Source organism: Vipera berus, assembly GCF_964194415.1.
Source record: "Vipera berus genome assembly, chromosome: 6".
Lineage (NCBI taxonomy): Eukaryota > Metazoa > Chordata > Lepidosauria > Squamata > Viperidae > Vipera > Vipera berus.
This window is the reverse complement of record NC_138208.1, coordinates 67,182,541-67,206,621: the sequence shown is the minus strand read 5'-3', so window position 1 is coordinate 67,206,621 and position 24,081 is coordinate 67,182,541. Positions and strand designations below refer to the sequence as shown.

The window sequence follows — 24,081 nt, the reverse complement described above, 5'->3', positions numbered from 1 at the left end:
TGTAGCAAATCTATACTCACTGATAGACTTGAATTAATATATTTGACACATTGTTTTATTTTTGCAGAACACAATTTTCCCCATTGGTAGCACACACACTGTATTTTTTAAATGCTTTAATTTTAAATGAATATATTAATCAACACATATTTAGTGTTTATTTGAAACTTGGAGACATAGCTCTTACTAGTTCATTCTCTAAACCAGCTCTTGTTTTCTTGCCAAAATTCTCCCATTTGGAAACAGGACATTGGAATGCACATTCATTCCTTTCACAGACATCACAAATCTAGCAGAGAGCATGGGATGGGATAAAGGTCACATTGGTAACTTAATTTAAAATTTTAAAATGGAATGACTGATTGTGACATATTCCTAGCAATTACACAGATATTCTCCATGATGATCTATACCTAATCTGGTCTTCCAATGGTGTACTTATCTCTACTGTAACTGAGTCTATCCACTTTTCTTCTTGTTATAATCTTCTCTTTCTTTTCACCTTTCCTAACACTGGAGCCATTTCCAGACAGCTAGATCTTTGTACAATGTGTCCAAATTAGGATAATTCAGCCTGTTCATTTGTGTCTCAAGTGAGAACACTGGGTTGATTTGATCAATGATCCATTGGTTTTGTTTTCTTGGCTGTCCACTCTTGGATATCTTTGAACTTTGGACAACAAAGTTCAACAATGTCAATATTCTTAACACACTTCTTCAAAATCCAACTTTTGCTTTCATAAAATATCACAAGAATAGTATTGCCTGTACTATTCTGAACTTTATAGGTATATATTATGGCATTTACATATCTTTACAAAGGCCTTCACGACTGCTTTACAGTAAGGTAGAGATAAAGGTAGGAAGCAGAGGTGGAGGTAAGGTAATAAAAAGAGATGTAGTAGATAATGAACAAAATACCAGTAAATAAACAAGGAATGTACACTTACCATAAAATTTAAAATTTGTTATTTCATCCACTTTCCCTATCCAGTAGAATCTTCCTAATGTTATCATGGTTTAGACAGAAAAGCAGTAACAAACAAAAGAATTCCTTCAAATCCAATGTTGCAAGCTATGTATTGTGATTTTTTTTCCATTACAAAAGCTGGCTGAATGGTGTCAAAATCTTCCTTGAAGATTCTGCAGGGGATAAGGAAATATTTATCTTGGACTGATGTAACTTAAGAATAATGTGTGTGTGTGTGTGTGTGTGTGTGTGTATTTTTATATAAATCTGTCAAAAGAACTGAAAATGATAACTGCAGTTTGAAACACAAAGAGTTACGGTAGTTTTAAACCACATAAAATACCTTGGGGCATTTAGGTTCCCTTTCTAGAATTGCACATACTGACATTCCACTTAAAGCTCATTCAAGAATACACATTATGACATATAAATGTAATTTTCAGTTATGTGATTTAATGGTCTAGAAAACATAAGATGTCTTTCAGCCCAGTTATTCTCTTAATATTTTACACTTAACCACTTCTTTCAAAGTATAACCAACAACCTCAACTTTTGGAAGTTTCTCCTCTCATAAGGGCAGTGAGAATGTTGAAGCATTCACTCTTTAATCTCTTAGATCAAGTTGATCAAAATTAAACAGCCAAAACATTTTATTAATAGCAATAGCACTTCAACTTATATATTGCTCCATACTGCTTTACAGCACTCTGAGTGCTTTACAAAGTCAGCATATTGCCTCCAACAATCTGGCTCCTCATTTTACCAACTCAGAAGGATGGAAGCCTGAGTCAACCTTGACCCAGTTAGGATTGAACTCTTATCTGTGGGCAGAATTAGCCTGCAATACTGCATCCCAACCACTGTGCAATCAGGACTCCTAATCTATTTCATGCAAAATGTAAAGACAAATTTTATGAATTTACCACATGGGTGACATTTAAAAAAAGGGGGGGCTTCTATGATTCTAGGAAAAGATATCCTTGGGATTTTAGAGATAGTTAAATGTCAGCCTCCAGCTAGAGTATCCAAATAAAAGTCCAGGATTACGTATTTTCACCTCTGAAAAGCTGCCTTTTTATTGAATAGACGGCCTGGTAAAGGTGAGGAAAAACTATCTCTAAAATCCCACGGCATCAGACCACAGCATATAACAATGACTTTCCCAGCTGAATCCCCCCTTCCCAGATGTCCACATAACTCATGTAAACAAGTTCTCTTTTTGTTATGGGACCATCTGCTAGCTTCTTCACACCTGCTAGAATGTCCTTGAAATGTTTTCATACTGCTGACTCTCAGTAAGCCTCCATAGAACTGGAGAGGTTTCGTTTCTCTAACCAACCCATTCAAAAGCAACACCTCCATCCCCTACTCTAATGGCAAGATGAAAACAAAGAGGCATGTAGCTGCCAAATTTTCACTCATGACAGCTCCTTTAGAAAAGGAGCTAGTTGTGTGTTGTTCCCTCCAAGTTAACTCTTGGGATGGCCACAATTATTTCCTACTTTGTTTTTTATTGCTATTTGCTACTCAGAATTATCTTACAAATATAATAAAGTTGTCCATAGAGTCACTAGAACTCATATACACTGTAGACATAAGTACTGAAATATTGCCATTTGCCCGCTAATACCCACTGTCTCATTTAACATATCTTACTTTGACATATACTAAATACAGAACTATTAGGGAAAAATATTAAAGGAATGAGAAATATTAGGTAGATACGACATTCTTTTTCCGTTCTAGCCCCATTTTCGCTGTGGTTCTAAAAGCAGAATTTGATCCATCCCCACTACCCATCTACCATCACCACCCCAAAAAACCAAACTTGTCAAGATGTTAAAGGACAGCAGATGCTTCACATTTTCTCTGTGGTTCTGAAAGCAGAGTTTGATCCATCACCACTACCCATCCACCACCACCACCCAAAAAAAACCAAACTTGTCAAGATGTTAAAGGACAGCAGATGCTTCACATGAGATATACAAATATGGTGACACTGCTTAGAAGAGGTTAAATTGTGTTTTTTTTAAAAAAAGGAAAACAGACCTTCCCTCTCTGATATCCTGACTTTTGTCATAGTAAAATAATACAAAAAACCACATACACTCCTGATTGCTGATCTGCTTTCTTTAATGGGGGAAGGAGAAACTTCATTAAATTCTTCTGTGGTTGGCATATCTCATTGATGCTATATGGCATTTTAAGGCTATATGGCATTTTAAGGCTATTAATCAAGCTAGGCTACTCAACATGTTCCTTTGTTGCTTAGAATACAGAACAGGAAACATGTGCACTCAAATACGATTAAAAGAAAACATAGAAAAAGAACATACAGTATGTGACTATTTTGGAAATGGAAAGATGGCAGAAAAAGTAGCCTGGTTGCAAACATTCACACTGGACATATATATGAATTGCTTCCTGGAGGTTATAGTTCCATTTAAAAGCGTAATGTTGTCTTTAAAGTTTCTCGTATATATCAACAGTCAGACATGAGGCTAAGGTTTTATCCAGGTAAATGTCAATGAATACATTTAATTTGAATCACATATTTTTAATTATTCAGACCATTCTCTCAAAATGTGTGCTCCAGAGATTTGTGGAAAGGACACCAATTCCTATATATTCCGACTAGGTTCATGTAATGGAGCCTTATGACCTGGAAAGCATCCTTGATTAGAAATGAGGATTCTTCTTAGTAATCACATGAGGCTATCAACATTATTTCAAGAACTGTAATAAAAACCAACAGGAAAATATATTTTGCATTACAAAATATGTCCCATTAACTACAGTATCTAGTAACTACAGAAAACTTTCTTTGAATATCGACATTCTGAGCAAGTCTTTAAAAAAAAAAACTGACCGCTACAAGAAAACTGCAAATGATATATTTAATAAATTAATGTATGTACTGTAATATATTATTATGGTGAATAAACATTTAATATTGCTATAATAAATTATACTACATTAACATTTCAATTTTTAATATCCATCCAAAATATTTAGGGGAGCTAATATTTAGGGGAGCCAGAAATTCTGAAAGAAAAGGAAAAATATTATTTCTTCTTCAATAAAGAAAATTTGGGAAACTATTTATATAGTATTTAATCAACAAAAATGAGGCAAACTCAGTGTATAATTATATTATTATATAAAATGCATTACTTAAATTGTGGTATGTTTATGAAGTATGTCTGTGTAGTTTACTCAATCAATTATAAATTTACTATTTAAATTTATTCTTTTTTAAAAAAATTGTCATTCATGCTGAATTCTAAGGAATGCAGCAACTCTTCATCTTGATCTGCTCAGGAAAAATGTTAATGAAAATAGAAGAAAGCAACAGAAACAAAAAGTATTTATTTTAGAAAAAGAAAAGGGAAGAAGGAGAGGAACTAAGGTCCAAAATATACATTTTATCAGACTAGACAACATATATTTTATAATCAGCTTCATTTTCTGACTCTGAAGTTCTATTACTATCAACAACTTCAATTTCTTCTGATCCATTAGTTTAACTATTTGCAAGCACTTCTAAGAACTGAAGAGTTGTTTGTACTTTTTCACATGTTCATTTATTTCCTGATAAAAAGTATTACTTTCTTTCACATTTCAAACATTCTGTGTGCAATTTAAAAAGAAAATATTAGAAATATTTAACAATTTTGAGGGGAAACAAGAACTGTGGCAGAAAAAAAACTGAAATACATACTTACTTTCTTCTCTTCTATCTTACACCTTCAAGAAAGACATAATTGACAGTGTTTTATGGATTGTGAAATAATCTCAGAGACAATCTACTAAAGGCATTTTAACCCTATTCAATCTACCAATTTTCAACCTCAATAAGGTTTTCTGAGAAAGGAAATTCCTTGTGTACAAACAACTTGCAATTCACAAGAAATGTAACTTCCAGATGCCAGTATCTACAAATGTAAATGATCATATGAATCCTAACTTAGAAACCAGGTAGGTTGTAAAAACAACAGCAAAAGAAAAGAAGTTAAACATGAGTAATTCCAAATTAAAAAGTTATTACCCACCTCATTTCTTCCAAAAGAAAAGAACTGAAAATTAAAGGTGGAAGATGACAGAAAATATATTTTAAATTTTATTGTGACCCCTATGAAATATATTTTAAATATAATAGGACATCACTTAAACAGTAAGTTAATTCCAAATCAACAGCCATCTCACAAACTCAAAACTGTTCACTGAATTTTGGCTGCAAAAGAAAATATTGATGGTGTATTGTTTCCTTGTTTTCTATTTTTAGTGTAGTTGATCTAAAAATAAGCATGATCAGCACCAACAGTGGCTTGCCAAAGCATTAAAAAAAGGAATTATCTATTATGATGATGAAATGCTTTGGATTCAGTTAGTGAAAAAAACTTTGGAGCATGCAGGAGTAAAATAATAATAACACTACTCTGAAATTGTTTAAAGCAGCCCCATCTCTTCTAGGAAGCTGCAGAGGGCGGTCCCTTCCATCAACTGCTTTTGATGAATTATTTTAAATTTTAGATTACCTGGTTATTTTAGGGCTAGGCAAATTTATAAATCCTATTATAATTCAAATATCAGAAATCCACAAGCTTTTTAAAGGCCAGGCTACATTCATTTATTTAATTTTAAATAGTATTTCCAAACCATATTAATTTCTGAATGATCTCCTAATCTCAGATTATCAGAACTACTGAATTAAATGGGGGGATGTGCTATTTTCCCTGTAATTCAACATAATTATAATATACCATAAATGGAGACACCGGTTATATAATGAGTTAGTGTCCTTGCAAAGGTTAGCATTACTGCTGAAAAGTTAAAATGGGCAATTGTGTTTTATGTTCTCATTTTTTTAATTAAATGGTTGAATCATCAATGCTATTAGGCAATGAATCTGAAGTGTGAAAAGGTATTAAAAGGCATAGCTCAGCTCAACTTATTTGTTTATAGATAATAGAACTATGTTCTATTAGAAATAATTTAGAAAAGATACTTGGTGAGATTGCAGGAACATAAATGTAGCATCTGTAAATAATTTTGTATCCTATCTGTGTATTTTCTAAAGAAAAGAATGCTTTAGAGAATTACAGACAGGTGCTACATTCATGTTCTCAGGCACTCAGAAGTACTTTTTCCCGTTTATTTCAAAGCACTGAATAGCCCTTACCAAAAATTAATAGACAGCATTGAAAAGAGCACAACTTTATAAATTAGTAGAATTAGTGCAGATAAGCTTTCCAATAAAAAGTAGGCAACAATGGCACCCAGAACAAATTACAATGCTACAATGACATGTGTAGGGATGCCATCACAAAAATGCTGCCTTTATATGCTTAAATCCCACTGTCTTGATGTAAAAGCATGTTTCATCATTTGATAACCTTCACCTCACTCTTCCAGCAGATGTCCACTGCAAGTAAGCTCCTTCTTGACATGCAAATTTGTTGATACGCCTCTTATTGTTGTTACATCTTTTCAAAATTGTGCTAATAATGAAGCTATAAAATTGCTCTTAAAGAGTCCTAGGAAAGTAAAACTCTATTCTTTCCAAAGATTTATTTTATAAAGAGGACAATGTTTAAGGATATACTATTTGAGTGGTATATACAAGCCATGAAATTTACAAATACTTTAAGTAACTCATTTAAAAATAAAAGCAATACTTTACTACCAGTTCATTGTTCAATGTGCTGGTTTTGCTCCTGGCCCTCTTGGCTTCCATGGAGGATCCCGAGGCTGCGCGGCAGGCAGCCTTCCTCTTCTGCAAATAAGGCCGGGAGCAACACACTGGGGAAAGCAGGGCTCTCCGGAGTGGGGAGACGCATCTTGTGCCCGAGTCCCATCTTTTTTCTTCACACACACACCCCTTTTCCCAGCCAGGATCAAAAAGAGGAGCAGCCCTGAGTCTATCTGTCAGGTAGTAAGGTGGCTGTTCTGTTCCAGCCTATGACCGGCCCTGTTTGAATGTCAGGGACAACCCCTTTTTATAGTCAACAGGCTGGAAAAACCCAACCAAATTTATTTACAAAGAAATCAAAAGTGCAAACAAGAATTAAATCAAAAGTTCAAACAAGAGTTAAACAGGAATAACAGACCAGGACTCTAGCAGAAGATCTTCAAAAGGTTGCCTTCAGCAACCAGCACCTCCCACAACTTCCCCTTTTATCAGCAGTCCCAAGGCGTGGCTTCTCATTGCCTTCTCTTTGTCTCACCGAGTTGCCTCATTGCCTTTCTCTGTTCTTCTCTGCTGGATTGCCTCCTGCTCCTTGCGTCCCTGAATAGATCCAGCTGTGAATCATCTACGTCCAATACCTCGTGCTCACATGGCTGAGTCTGATGAGGAACATGATGGGAGGGGCCAGGCTGAGAGTCCTGCAGTGCATCAGAGCCTCCCTCCGACACCAAAGGATCTCCAAACCCCTCCTCCTCCTCCTCTTCAGAATTATCAGACTCAGCTGCCGGTATCACAGGCTGACGCTGAATGACAACAATGGCATCCTGATGTCCCTGGAGAAACCATCTTGTCCTTCCAGTTGAGAAAGCTGCCTTGTCTCTCCTTTTTTTTAACTCCCCTGGAAGGATCTGTCAGACAATTTTACCAGCTGACCAAATGGGGAGGGAGGGAAAAGGAAAGTACGTGAATGGGGAAGGGAAGGAAAAGAAATGGATAAAAAAGGGAAGGAAAGAAAAGAGAAGAGAGAAATGTGAGAGAAAGCAAGGAAAAAGAGTGAATAGAGAAAGGTGAGGAAAGAAGGAGAGAAAAGAAAGGGTGAAAGGTGAGGGGAAGGAAAGGAAGGAAGGAAGGAAGGAAGGAAGGAAGGAAGGAAGGAAGGAAGGAAGGAAGGAAGGAAGGAAGGAAGGAAGGAAAGAAGAAAGAAAGGGACAATGGGAGAGAGGGAGGAAAGGAAGACACCCACCCCAGTCCCACCCCCCTCTACCAGAGACCCACAGATTTCCCCCCCTCACAGGCACCCTGCAGCCTGAGTGATGAGCTGGCCCCGCCCTCCAGCTATTGACTTTGTCAAAAAGTTGCAAAAGGTGATCACATGACCCTGGAAGACTGAATGTTATAAGTATGAATCAGTTGCTAAGCATCCGAATGTAAATCACATGACCCTGGGGATGCTGCAACAGTCATAAGTCTGAAAAATGATCATAAATCACTTTTCTTCAGCGGCGTTGTAACTTCAGTCACTAAGCGAATTGTTTTTTTTTTTGTTTTTTTTTTATTAAAAAGTTTTATCATACATTTTATCTTTAACAAACCCCCCTACCCCTCCCCTATCCCTCCCTCCTTACCCCTCCCCCCCTCCCCCCCCGACTTCCCAGAGCTAAGTACAAGGTATAAAAAAAGAAAAAAAAGAATCATAAACAACCACATGCTAACAACCGTAAACTCTAAAATCTATCACTCTCTAGCTCATATAGAATAACTACAAACACTATTAATATAAAATCTTCATTTCAAAAAAAAAAAAAAGATTTAGGCAATCTAGCATGACTTGGGACGCGCTTAAAAGCTCCAGCCTTGTCCATCTGTACATCCAAAACACCATTCCAATCCCCCATAAAAATAACAGATTTATAATCCAACTGGGTAAGCTTTGTATAAAGTAAACTAAAAAAGCTTGTTGTTGATTAGGAGCATATAATCCAACTAAAAGCGTCTTTTTGCCTTCTAGCAGCAGCTCTATCATAACGTATCTTCCATGCTTATCTGCTTCAATTAAGTCTGCTGTTAAAGCACTTTTAACATAAACAACCACTCCATTTTTCTTATTCATTGCAGAAGCAACAAATCGCGTACCCAACCTTGAGTTCAGTAAATACTTTTGATCCACAACCCTAATATACGTTTCTTGCAAACATATAACATCTATCTTGAATTGTTTTAAATATTGAAAAACTTTCTTCCTCTTCTGTGGTGAATTTAGTCCATTAACGTTCCAAGTTAAAAATTTAGTTGTCATGCATATCATCCCAAAGCTCTTAAAGCGCTGCTCTGATAGGACTATCTTTTTTAGGCCGTGCTCCTCCCACTGCTTGGCTATAAGTACGTTGTGAAAGTTCCATAGGCATCTGCTGATCTTGTTCTTTTATTTTTTATTTTTAATCGTTTTAAAGCAGCACGCGTCACCCTCTGCTCTCTAAGATCATCCAAAGAAGTTGTAGCTTGATCTCCTCCAGCACCGTTCTCCTCTGTCTGTCCATCTTCAACCTCTTGATGTTCTCCTTCTCCAGATCTCTTTGCAGCTTCCAAAAGTAATAATGGGGTTGCTTTTAAAACGTTATTATAAAAATCACGCGCCTGCATCACAGTAACCAAACGGTACCTTTTACCTTCATGCATCACCATCAACCCAACTGGGATCTCCCATCTGAACCTTATATCTCGTTGTTTGAGCTCTTGCACAAGAAATGTAAAATCCTTCCTTCTCCTTAAAATCTTTGGAGGAATTTCTTTTAGAACCAAAACTTCTTGATCAGCAATCACAACTTTAGAATCATAGGCAGCTTGTATAACTTCATCTCTAATTTCCCTCTTTACAAAATAAACCACCACATCTCTAGGCAGCTTTCTCTGTCTAGCAATCCATGAATTCACACGAAACACTTTATCCATGCCTCCCTTTATTTCAGATGCTGGCTGATTCAATACCACTTCCAGAGCCTCAGAAATCAGCTGCTTTAGATCTTCCTTAATATTCTCTTTTAAGCCTCTGATTCTAACAGCAAACTGCATCTGGTAATATTGAGCAAGACTCAATTCTCTGTCCATTTTGTCTCTTAAATCTTCATTCTCCAATACTTTTGCTTCTAATATGGCATTCTTTTGAGTCAAATCTTCCACTTTTTCATCCAGGTCTTCCACACATTCAGCCACTTTATACACTGAAGACAAAATGTCTGCCTTCATCACACTGAACTTCTGTTCCATCCTCTCTTCCATTCTCTCCTCCAATTTCTCCAATTTCTCCTCCATCCGTGCAAATTTATCACCCATTGATTCCAGAATTACCTGAGCATGTTTTTCAAGAGCATCTTGTAGATCCTTCGGTGTCAATACATCAGGAGGATGCAACGCCTGCAATGATGATTGTTGCGTCGGAGAAGTTCCAGCACTCCGAAGAGTTTTTGAGGGAGGTTTAGCCGCCATCTTTTACTTCCACTTGTGACGCACTTTCACTTTAAGTTTAAAAAAGTCCATCAAGCTCGAGAGTAAAATATAATAATCCTCTTCATCCTTTCCTCTTGTACCGCTCTGCCTGCTCCTTTTATTCCATAGTCCTTCCTTCAGGCAGGGGTGGTCGCAAACGCCTGGCTCTGCTCCAAAAAATCCGGAGCAGAGACGCTGGCCAGCTGGGAGCGACCCAGGCTACGGGGGAGTTCGATCCTTCAGCCGCCCAAGCAACAAGCTCAGGCGGCCCCGGAGAACTCAACCCCTACCTGGGGCCTCACCCCCTCCTCTTCTCCCGAGGAGGGGGCTTCAAATTCACCCGAACAGCTGATCGGCGCTGTTTCGGGTGAAAATTACTCAGCTGAGCCGCGGGCAGCCCGGGAAGGCTGTCTCCGGCGCCGCGCAGCCACCGGAAGTCACTAAGCGAATTGTTGTAAGTCGAGGACTACCTGTACTTTATCAATTTTTTTTCCTTTTTTTGGTCAAGTTTTTGACACCTTGCTGGGCGATTGATGGTACTCGGATAGTGCCTTATCCTAAAAGTGGTACAATGGGTGAAAAGGTTGAAAAGCTGTGTCTTAGAGAGGAGGTCTTTGCAAAATATCGCATACCAAATACGCCCTAACCAGAAAATCATTTAATATGCACTGTAGAATGATATATTTGACAAGAATAGAACAAGATTGAGCCAGAAGAGGTTTATTTTGTAACTGTTGGATTCAACATTATGCTTCCAAATTATCTAAACTATAGATAGAAGTCTAGAGGAATTATTTTTTATTATATTTTGCCATTATCAAATTGTATCAGCTGAAATACTTAACTTGATTACCATTACTTCAAGCTACCCAATTTTAGATTGTTACTCTTTCTATATCTCATTTTCTTTTTTTCAACCGGCAAATCCAGAGAGGCAGAGTTAGCAATAAGATTTCACAGTCAGCAACCCGCTTCTTCTATGTTTTGATCTATGTGGAATCATGCTTTCAATTCAAAGGTATTATAAAGAATGTTCTATGGATAAAGATACATGCTATTATTTTGACAATTTCACATAGACAACTTTCATTTGAAGATGTTTTTGGCACTGCAGATTTTACAGCATTTTTCCTGTATGATCAACTTTATTTTTTCATTTTATTTTTCATCAGTGCATTTAACTGTGCATTAATTACATGTACATAGCATGAAGGTATGAACAACATCTGTAAAGGAAAAAGAAAACTCCATGGACAGAATTGATATTTGTAAAATCAAATTAATTAGGAATACTAAATTAGAGAAGAAATTTGTATTTGAATATTCCATGAGCTGCTGCTAATTAACAAACTTGAAAAAGGTTGAGAAGACATTCAACCAGCCATTTATTCCCCTCCTTTCACCTTCCATGAATACCATTCTATTCCCCACATATTAACTTCAATAGGTGGTCAAACTGCACTGAAACTCTACAAATCAACTGCCTATATAGTATTTCATTTATTGGTATCAAAATCCCCCTTATAATGTTGGACTCTTGGACATTACACTGGAAGTTATTTAAGACCTGGAGCATATAGGGCAGACATGTCAAACACAAGGCCCGGGGGCCGGATCTGGCCCACGAAGTGGTTTCATGTGGCCCACGAAGCCATCCTGGAAACAGTGAGGGAACGGCCCCCACTGCCTTGGCCCTGGCCCAGAGACCCTCCTTCTGCCAGAGACCCTCAGATCTGTCCCACTCCTGCCCAGGCCCCCATAGGCACCCTTGATGCGAACGATGTAGAGCTGGCCATGCCCACCCAGTAGGCCACGCCCACCCTGGCCACACCCACCCGGCCCCTGAGGGCAACCGCAATGCTGATGAGGCCCTCAGTGAAATTGAGTTTGACACCCCTGATATAGGGTGTCCAGAAAATTTAATATGATGACATGACTATGAAAATTGAAGCCCCATCCCTTTTTATCTGCATTGTGCCGTTATCTTTACTAGATGTAACAATGCAACAAGTAAGATTCATAAGGGCCTCTCTTACATTTGGAAATTTGTTCGGACTTTCAAGAACAACAGAGTAGGGATTGCAAATATTACAGTAATTGTCAAGGTAATGTTTTAAAAGCTAACCAGCTGATGTAATGTATGATATAATGATGGGAATGACTCAGCAGGGTCTGTGTAAGAGCAAGCAGGATCCGTATCTGTTTAAGAGCTTTCTATAAAAGGGAAGGCTCCGTAGATGTATGCTCTCTCTTCCATTTTCCTGCTGTAACTGCTGTGTGTTGGATCCTGCTGTATTAACACATGTATGTATATTGTTCCTGGTGTATGATATTGTAGATAGTGTAAGATAAACCACCATTTAATATAGATCACTGTTTACTGTGTTTACTCTGGGTTATTTCAGTGCAATAAGACTGCACGCTCTGAAAGCAATGCACAAGTACATTACACTTCTTAAAAATGTAAGTACAAATCACCAATAAAATACATGTTGGTTTTTATTTTGTTTTTATTTCAACTAAATCAAGGTTCAGGAGGAATATTTCTTAATGAGATTCCTCTTTCTTTTACCAATAATCTAGGCCACTCAATTACTAAAACTATATGCATGTATACTCCTGACTGCAATGGAACAACATAGTAACACAGAGCTACCAACAGCAGGAACTGAACAATGTTGGAAGAACACATGGGAGAAAGAAAAGACATATAAAATCTGTGCAAAGTGGTTGCAGAACCTGAAAACAACCCACAGTAACATCTCAGCGCAGGAACCAGTCATCATCAAGTAGCAGACATCCAACAGTGAGTTAAGAATATAAAGAGCTGGACAGCACTGGCTTGGACTTGGATCATTCACTCGCTAAGGAAACTAACAGCAATGTACAAATGCCTAGCAGCACAGTTGAACCAGCTGCTAGCAACAGGCCCCCGTCCAGATAACATAAGGAAGGCAGTGCTTGTTATGAAAGACCCTCACAAGGCAATAGCACCACCCAACTACTGGCCAATAACCTGTCTCTCCATAGCATTGGAACTCCTATCAACATAACTGCCAAGCTACAGGATCAAATGGATCAGCATAGCTCAGAAGGGCAGTAGGAACAACACTAGAGGGTCAAACATCAGTTGCTCATAAAAGCAGTCATCCAAGATTTAGCCAGACCAATCTGAACAAACCTACAACTCATTGCCACATACATGGATCTGTGAATATGTGGCACTATATAAAGTCAACAGGACACTTCCTCAAGAACTCAATGGGACTGTTGAAGACAACGCTAAAAGTCAAGACAGCTCACACAAATGGATATTAATTGTGCCATAAACTAAGATGATGTATTGTCTCCACTGCTTTTCTGCATAGTACCACCTCAGCCAAATCATCACAAGGACTAGATACAGCTACAGGTTCAAGAGTGAAACTACCATCAGACACCACCTCTAAGTGGAAGAAATCAAGCTGTATTTTAAGAGTGAATGAGGCACCCACTCACTGGTCACCCTAACACAGATCTATAGTGAGAAGACTGGAATATCATTTGGACTAGAGAAGTGTGGTCAGCTGGTAATAAAGAGAGGGAAGGCAATTAAGACTGATGGAGTGAAACTATCAGCAGGCAACATAGGAGACATACAGACCAGCTATACAAGTACTGTGGTATCCCATAGTCAATGGGAACCATGCTGAGGAGTCAATGAATTATCATCCAAATACATCAAAGGTTAAGACAAGTCTTGAAGAGCCAGCTCAATGGGCAGAACAAGATCCATGCCAACAACACGTCATGCTAGTCATCAGATACTCTAGTGGTATGGTAAGCTAGCTGAAGGAGGACATAGAGGCTCCCAATGTGAAGACCTGGAAGCTCTTCAAAATGTACATAGGTTTCTATTCCAAGCCCAATATCCAGAGATTGTATACTAGCAGGAAAGAGGTCAGGCAGAGTCTGGTAAGCCAATGTCATGGATGAAACCTACAGCTTTCAGATATATCAGTAAAATGGCACCCAAAGATGAGCTGCTGAGAGAATGCTTGAGGAGCTGCTGACATAGGAGCAACATCAAGCAGGGAGCGGCATGGACAGACAGACGCTAGCATGTACTATACCATCAACAAGTAGCTAGAGTAGCTGATATTGGGAAATTCTACCAGTGGCTGGAAAGGGCTGGACTAAAAGACAGCACTGAGGTACTTATCATAACAGCACAATAACAGGCATTTAATAATATTTTTGTGTTAAAATTTTAAAATGATGCATCCACTGCCAATACTGCAACTCACAATTATTTGACGGGATTTTAATATTGTATTACTTTTCAGCATAGATTGCAAATAATTTTATTTTTTCTGAACCTTGAGAAGGTTTGGGGAAGCCTCAGAGATCCTTGGACTACACTTTAACAAACTCTGATATAGCTCTTTATAGTCTTTTGACATTCAGTGCTTTTCTAGACTATCCCAAGCTGGTGTTGTAAAGCATATCATTAGTACATTGATGATACCATACCTCAAATAGACAGTTCCTCTCTCCACACAACTTATTGCAGATATTACAACATTTAATTTGTAATGCTTTTTTTTGAATACTGCAATATTTTAACTTCTAGTAGATATTAAAAATGAATGGGAGAGCAAGGCCTTACAATACTAGGTCATCTATCCTATCCTAACCACAAATTCACAACTGACTTGTCCATGCAGATTCTTATAATTAAAAGTAAATGGGATAACAGGTAGAACAAGGCCTTAGTAGTACCAGGGCATATAATCTGTCCCGATGTTGCCACTTGTCACTTCTACATCTATCACCACTACTGTCCCTCAGGATCTTAACTATTATTCTCCATGATCTTTTGTGAAATCTCCGATTAGGACCTGGGACAATGTAGCTCATACACTGTACGCAATGCCAGCTACTTGACTGTGTCATTCAGTGTATGGTGTTCCTGCCTGTATCTTACATCCTGCCACTATATGCTGAACTGTTTCTGAGGCCTCCCTACACAGTCTAATCTTGGGTCTTGTCTAGTATAGTAGAACACTGTTTCTATGGACATGGGCCCACATAAACAAAAGCTGTTTTTGACACCTACCATTTCTTTTAATGTGGGAAATAAGATGATGTACAGCAATCTAATATTGAACCCAAGCAAAACAGAACTCGTATCTGAGCATGGAGTTTGTCTGCTAATTCCAGTGATGTCTTTTGAGTACATGACTGTGACACTGAGGTCTTCCCAGAATTACAACACTTGATGTTATAGCAAATGGGAGTCAATTCCAGGTCTTCCTCTAGTTTATGTCCACCAGTTGTAGATCTTCCTGGGGTGAGAAGCCCTTGTCACTATAGCTTATATTCTTACTTCTCATGCAATGCTCTCTACATATGGTTACATTTAAAACCTATTCAAAAGCAGCAACTAATTCAGAATGCAGCAACCCATGTGTCAACTGGCATATGTTGAGCTTCTGGGTACAATTCACAGATCTAAAATTCTGTTTGAAAGAACTTTTCAATTGTCCTTCTACATTCTTCAATGTCTCTACAGATTTATTTTTGCTACATGCAAAACAATGTCAGTTGTTGACAGAAAGGAAATATAATAATAGCCTTATGCTGAAAGTTTCTGCATCTATTCAGACTCAATGTTTTACTTCACTGCCCTCTATTATACTTGGCATGCAGAGCTCATAATCCTACTTCTTATTCATTATGCAGACTGGTCTAAAGCTAAAGTTATTCGCTATTTACTTGTTGTCTGCTCCACTGAAATGTGAAATATCTGCCACCCAAAGAATTTCTAAATTTCTAAATGAAAAGTCAAATTAAATGTGTTAAAAATGGTATAAATTCTAAGGCTGTTGCATAGGAAAATAGTTTGTATATGAGTATATATTATGATCACAATCATGATACAGTTATGATCAGCCACAATCCGTCATAGAATGAAAGCCTCCTAGCTGAAAGTTTATGGACTGAAATCAACCATGCCAGTTCAATGAAAGTTGGTAGATAAATGCTTTAGACTAGAGAGTGAATAACAAATATTCCCTACTACTGCTAACTACCTCTAAAAGCTATCTACTTATATATGCATGTATATGGGTTTGAAAAATGATTTTTAAAAAGGGGAAAATAATTAGATTTTAGAATTCAGTACCAAGAGATATAACACTGGCCATTAGATTTAAGTGGCCATACTTACGGCTGAGCAATATTTGGATAATGCATCTAATTTTATGAAAGGAAGTAAAAAGGCCAGTTAAAACAAAAGAATGCAAAAAGCTACCAGATGACTGGAATTAAAGATAGCTTTCAGTTTTATACTATTTTCCAAAAGGATTCAGCTGCCTACTGTTCAAAACCTAGCTTGAAACAAGCGGGCAATTTTTAACCTAAGAATCCAAAACAAACAAGCAAGCAAGCAAACAAATGGGAAGCAGATCCCACAGTTGTCTTTCACCCAGTGCCTTTGATTTTAAAATAACTGATAGATTGCATTAATTTAATTTTTTCTAATGCCTTAATAAATCTTTAATGAGGCACTTTCTGATTAGTGCAAATTACTGCCGTCTAGAAGAAATACAATAATGCTCGCCTGCACACTGCTAGATGCACCGAAGAACTTTTGAAGCAGTTCTGTTGAGATGTTTTTGTTCCCTCTATAGCCCAGATTTGGTGCCAAGCGACTACTACTAAGGAATTTCAAACCTTGTAAGATCTTATGACAAGTGCCTTTATTTGAATGGCGATTATGTGGAAAAGTAATGTAGTATTGTAGTTTTCTGATGTGTATAATAAAAGCTCTGTATCTGCGAGTGTCTGTCATTGATAACCAAACGGAAGTTTATTTCCAAATTGTTCTCGTATATATACATGCAGATTATCAAGTATTCCAGAAATATGTTACTCTTCAAAAGCAATATTTGGGATTGGGAGCAGTTATACCTTGGATGGCATTGTATAACAGGATACATATATTCCTGCTTATTTCTGTTAGACAGTTGGCTAATAAAAATGATATAAATCTAGGAGTCTAATTTAGGTCCTAAACTTATATTGTCTAATCCATTAAATGAGAGGGGGGGAATGAACATTACATCAAAGCCAAATTTTTCTGAAACCAAATTATGTTGATTTAATAGACCCTAGTTCCAGGTCAAGAGTCTACATAATCTAAATTTAATTCAGTTTTGGTTTTGAACCCAACCTGATTGACCTCACAAAGAAATATATCATAGTAAATATTAAGATGTGTGTTTCAGCACTGAGAGTAGACACACTACTACAGATTCTTACAATTATTATTCAGCAATAATAACTTTCACCTTGAACGATAACCTACTTTCTTCCCTGTGTTATGTGGCTCCTACTTACTTTACTGCTTTTTGAAAGCAAACAACCTTGCTTCAGTCTTCAGTAAAGGAATCAGCTAAAATAGTACCAAAATAAATGAACAAGCAACCAAATAATATTTCTTCATATCAGGAGTACTGAAAGCCAAAAAGGAAATATAGCTAGAGTTACATCTAGTTTGTGGTAAACAATTCTGCTTCTGATAATTTGAAGAACAGTTTTCATAGCAAAAGAGAAAGACTAACATATTCAACTTCTAGTTAGGTTTTATTATTTCTAGTATAACAGAAGGTTTTAGCTTAGTTTTTACTTATTTCTTTTTTTAAGCCCCCTGGAGTCAATCACTTGCAGTACCATGCAATGTGACTATGCTAGATCACCAGTTCTTCTCTGAGTTAATTATGTACACTGTACTCTGCCACACTTCATTTGCAATGCAATCTTAATTCATAGTTTGAAAAATCCCAATAGAGACAAATAAGAACTTAGTTAATCTTGGCTAACCACTAAATTTCCAGGTAAATTAATAGTTCCCAAACTTCTTTCCTCTGGGTGGATATTTCTATAAATTAAAATTGGAAGTAAAATGCTTACTTTTATGGGATAAAAATGCCAGTGGGGACTACCCATAACTTTTTCGTCTACAGACTCAAGACAGAGAGAATAAAAGTTTGCAACTTTTATTGTTGATTTAACAGAGTGCTTTCTCATATTCACACATATATGCTCAACTCAACTTCTAACTGGACAGGCTATGCTTGGGTTCCAAAAGAATTAAGAGAGAATGGTATACCAAATATAATGCCGCATAATTTAACTGAAAAACAATCTGTAATCTTTCAGGAGGAAAAATAAAAATATAAAACACACAGTAATGCAGGGGCTAAGTGTGCACACCTTTAAATTAATACTTTGTTGAAGTACCTTTTGATTTTATGAGAGCATTCAGTCTTTTGGGGTAGGAGCCCATTAGCATGGCACATCTTGACTAGGGAATCTTTGCCCACTCTTTCTTGCAAAAGCATTCAAAATCTGTCAGATTGCAAGGGTATCTGCTGTACACAACCCTCCTCAGGTCATCCCAAAGATTTTCAACTGGATTTATGTTCAGGCTCTGGCTGGGTCATTCCAATCTTCTTCTAGATAAGTCATTCTTTTGTTGATTTGGACGTATGCTTTGGGTCGTTGTTATGCTGAAAGGTGACATTCCTCTTCACTTTCAGTAATTTAGCAGAGGCCTGTAGGTTTTGTGCCAAATTTGACCAATATTTGGAATTGTTCGTAATTCCCTCCATCTTGACAAATGCACCAGTTCCAGCTAAAGAAAAGCAGTCTCAAAGCATAATCCTAGCTCTATCATGCTTCATTATGGGTATGGCATACTTCTGGTAATGCACTAAAATATACTTTTTAGAATTATGGCCAAAAAGTTCAACTTTGGTCTCATCAGACTACTATATATTTTCCCACACGCTTTTGTTAGACTTGATCGTTTTTTTACAAAATGAGATTAGCATTGGATGTGAGAAAAGGCTTCCATCTTACCACCCTACCTCACAGCCCAGACACATGAAGAATATGGGAGATTGTAATCACATGCATGTAGTATACAATGAGTACTTGCCAGTAATTCCTGAAGCTCTTTTAATGTTGCTGTAGGGCTCTTGGCAACCACTTGGATCAATTTTCTTCTTGTTTTTTCATCAATTTTGGAGGGACCTCTGGTTCTAGATAATGTCATTGTTGTGCCACATTTTCTCCACTTGTTGATGACTGTCTTCACTGTGTTACATGGTATATCCAATACCTCAGAAATTTTTTTCACCCCTTCTCCTGACGGATACCTTCCAACAATAAGATCCTTTTGATGCTTTATAAACTCTTTACAGACCATGGCAAAGAAAATGTCAGAAAAATCCTACTAGAACAGGTGAACTCTATATGTGCTTGATCAGGGTCACTTTAATTGATGACAGGTATGTACTAAGGGACGCGGTGGCTCAGTGGATTAGGACGCTGAGCTTGTCGATCAGAAGGTCGGCAGTTTGGCGGGTCGAATCCCGAGTGCCGCATAACAAAGTGAGCGCCTGTTACTCGTCCCAGCTTCTGCCAACCTAGCAGTTCGAAAGCACGTAAAAATGCAAGTAGAAAAATAGGGACCACTACGGTGGGAAGGTAACAGTGTTCCGTGCGCCTTTGGCAAATAGTCATGCTGGCCACATGACCACGGAGACATCCTCGGACAAGCACTGGCTCTTCGGTTTTGAAATGGAGATGAGCACCGGCCCCTAGAGTTGGAAACGACTAGCACGCATGTGCGGGGGAACCTTTACCTTTACCTTATGTACTGACTACTGTTTAACATTTATTTGAATATGATTGTTTAATTCTGAACCCAGCCATATTCCTATTTAGAAGAGGATGTGAACATTTATATAATCACATTATTCTAGTTTTTATTATTATTTTCCCCCACTAAACAATTTCATATTTTCAATGGACTTGTACAGGTGATACAAGGTGAAAAAAAATATCTTGGTCTGAATTTTTTAGATCTCAAAAACCTGGATTTTAACAGGGATGTGTAGACTTTCTATATCCACTGTGTTGTCAATTAACACATACTATAAAATATCAAGTATTTCAGTACATAAGAGAACCTGCAAAGAATTTCATATTAAATCTGCAGTTTGCTTAAGTTTCAAACTGTGTAGTACTTAATTATTTAAATATATAATTATATTGTATACAGACTAAGTCACAGTCAGTGTCAAATATTAAACAGAAATATATTCAGACGATTTGATATTTGGCCTGGCTGAATATAATAGTGGCAGTCAATAGAAGGCTCCATCTTCAATCATGTTTTAATCCTGGCCATTTTTGTTAACTGATGATAATAGAATTCAATAACATTTTAGATGGCATGATTTTCCGAACCCTACCTTATTAAATGTATATACAATCTGAATTAAATTCTTAAAATTAGATAGAAACTGAATGTGAAAAGTGAAGCCACTCACTTTATACACTAATCTTCTATAAATCACTAGGGGATGATGCTTTCAAACCTGTGACTAATTACTGATCTTCTTCCTGTCTCTGCATTCAAAACTATTGTTATTGCTTCAGTATTCACACTGACAGCTCCAATTAATAGTGCAAAAGAAATAACTTGCCAAGGACAGCAGTTAGTTAAAGAAAATAATGCATTAACCTATTATCCTGTAAGACTTTCGTGTTCAGACTCTTATCCAGTATTTTTGAAAATCTCATCATATGTATGCAGAAACAAACACATTTTGGCTACTCTCCCCTTAGCTTCATTTGGGGTTGGCTCAGTATTTAGGGGGTAAGTCTCCCTATTTTCCAAGCGAGTCCTCTAATATACTGATGTATGGTCATATATTATTGCATTGCTAGACCTGTAAGGAAGTGTTCATATAGGTTAAAGAGAATTGCCTAGTTTCCAAGTGATAAGAGTAGAGCAACACTACAACATGAAAAAAGAAGGCACTTTGCCTCAGCACCTTCAACTGAGTGATTGAGGTGGACAGTTTCACTGTGCCCAGCCACTTTACTTCAATGGAATCTCTTTTCTGCACACATACACTTAGAATCAATGACTAGTGAAGTGGTTGTTACTGATTGGTGACTCTGCTCTAGGCCCTCGTTTCACTGTGCAGAATGTCTCTTAGGACTTTGCACAGGTCTACATATTACCCCCATAAAGTTTTATCTGTTTTATCTGCTCTGAACCACTCTTGTATCAGCCATGCGGAAAAGTTGCTTTGATTCTTCACTACTAACACCAAAACACATACATATAAGAGAACAGTGTGTATGTGTGTATATACTGTGTATATATATATATATATATATATATATATATATATATATATATATATATATATATATATTAGTCTCATCAAGAGGCTGTTTGGCTATTAGCTATACAGCATATAGCAAGGTTTTCATTCATTACAAAATAGTACTAAGCAACATCTATTAAGGAACACCTTTAGCAGGAAATATGAGGTGCAGAATACTGTACAGCCTTCACATGGACAGAATCTCATTTCTAAGATAAAGAACCAAAATGTATAAAAATGTTTTATAAAAATGTGTCTGAACTCTATATATGTTGGGTTTAATGAATAATTTATTTGTTCCTAATATTATAGCAGTAGAAGCAATTAGTGTTAATTTTTAGCTATTGTGCTAAAGACAGTGTTCACTGAGGCTCATTATACTTGTTTTTCTAAAGCACTTTGGGAGGTTTGCTTTGCTTTTTGGCATCCTAGGAATATGGTGCTTTTGGGCTTTCTATGCATTATCTTATCTAATAAATACCTAGTTCTGACAACTATAAATCTCAACAGTATCTGAAAATTTTTCATGTATGTATCTGATTTATTATATATATTTCTGTGTGAGATTTTATTTACTTATATATTTATATATTTTGTGTGTCTGTGTATGAATGATTCACAGATAATGAAGTCTTTAGCTAGATGGTTTTCCAAGAAAATGATTTAAATTAAATACTTTGTATTCTTCATTACACTGAAAAATCCTGGATTCTCTCTCTTTGCACTTCACTTTGCTCTGCAGGGCAAAAAAAATGAATGATGAATCCTCAGGAAAAGTATATTAATATGTAGAAAGACATGCAAGTAAACTTTTGTCATCATCCTCAGATTCTGAGAATGCACTCCAATGAAACTTCTATACCCTCAGTATTATAAAATCTGGAACTAAGCAATCAGGTAGGAGGTGTTTAACAGGAGGTCTACAGACAGTTTTTCCAAAGCAGGCAGAGTTGACCATAATAAAGATTCTGGAAGAGAGCAGTAATGGGGCCAATCAAAACTTTTAAGGAAGGTCCAATTCCATTTGTGCTGATCTGGAAGGAACACCATTCAATTGGCCCATTGCCTTCAATATTCTGATCAATTATAGTTCAGCAATTACCCCACCTGACTAAAGAGAAAAAATTAATTTCAGTGGTTCATCTGTGGCTCCTCTTATACTATTTCTATTCCATTTGCTTATGATAAAAATTAGCTGTATAAAGTTGTGCATTCTTGAAAGAGCAGGTTTGCAATCTGAACATTCCTTGATCATTACTGTATGTCTGTATAATCATGTTTACTAACTACACCAGCTGGAAAAAGCCCAAAGGTAGTTGAATTTGCCCATGCTTTATTACATCTCAGGGTACGATGCACTCTATTTCTGTCGATCCAAAACTTTATTAGATGGAAAATGTGGCCATTCAAGTAAAGTTTGTACAACATTGTGGACATATGATACATACCTCTGTTTGAAGATCTGCAAACATTTATAGGCTGTTTTAAAAGTTTTAATATGTTGGGTATAATTTTAAATTCATGAAAGACTTGGGATCTGATATGTTTAAGGTACTACCTCTCTTACCTAGGAAGAAATTTCTATAGGAAAGAAACTTCTGAAGATGGCCCAGTCTTCTTTCATGTCTGTTCACATTGCAAACCTGATGGCAGAGAGTATCTTCCTTTTATAGCTCCATAAGCTATTCTATGAGTTTTTCTAGCCATCAGAGTGCATTTAAATAAATATATTTTCAAAAATATTATCTCTTACCTGAATTCTCATACTGTATTGACCTGAAAGAAATGCATCAAATGGGTCATCAATTCAAGCATCCAATTCTTTATCCACATAACTATAAAGCACTTGTATAGCTAAGAAACAGGGCTTTGATGAAAGAACTTATTTAAATCACATTTATATCATAAAGTCATTAAGAATCAGATGTTTTAAGCATGACTCCCTTTACAACTGCAAAACTAAGGGTAACATTACCTCTAAATTTACCTTAATACTGCAAAGACAGACAAAATACAGATCCTTCATATTAAAAATGTATATAAACGAAACATATTATTTCTTATAGTGAATTAAAAATTCATAAATGTCTTGTCTCAAAAGAATAACAAAAGCACCATATGTCAGTATAACTTTACAGATGCATTTCTTGAATTCCATGGTGTAGAAAACAGGGACTGAAAGTTCTCCCTCCTCCCTTTTTATTTCTCTTTCACACACAGAAATCAGGATCATACATTAAAACTAAATGCTATCCTATTTGTGTCCAATAACAATAATTACTTCTGTATGTAACATGTAATCAAACTATGGAATACGTTGTCATCAAATGTGGTGATATCAATTTAAGAAGGCTTATAACAGATGATGATGTGTCTAATACTTCTTGAATTACAGCTAACATGTTTCACATTCCATGCTTGTGAGTTATCCAAATTCATACGGCTGGCTATTGGACAAAATAGGACCCTTGGCTTAATCCAGGATGGCACTTCTTATACAAATTAACCTTAATAAAACAATTATATATAGATCGGGCATGTAGTTCACAATAAGCAAAACATAATGCATTCTTATTTAAATGCAAACAAGAAGAAACTCACTCTGTCTCTGGTTATTCATTTTGGCAAGCTGTCAGTCCAATTAATGACTTCCATTCTTTTAAAAGAAGAATTGAATTGCCACTGAAGTTTAAAGAAGAAATGGA

The 24,081-nt window shown here is 36.7% G+C and overlaps 1 protein-coding gene across 2 annotated transcripts in view; it reads right to left on the bottom strand.

Annotated features, from left to right (window-relative positions):
* The window catches only part of LARGE1 (LARGE xylosyl- and glucuronyltransferase 1), a 385,917-nt gene that overhangs the window by 336,659 nt on the left and 25,177 nt on the right, over positions 1-24,081 (bottom strand). Inside the window, exon 2 of one of the 2 annotated variants that reach the window (XM_081331421.1) lies at positions 23,130-23,152. The exons of the other annotated variant lie outside the window; for it this stretch is intronic. Within the exon in view, the coding sequence (XP_081187547.1) occupies positions 23,130-23,141 (12 nt within the window). The 5' untranslated portion in view covers positions 23,142-23,152. The remainder of the gene's footprint in view (positions 1-23,129; positions 23,153-24,081) is intronic. 2 annotated transcript variants of the gene reach the window in all.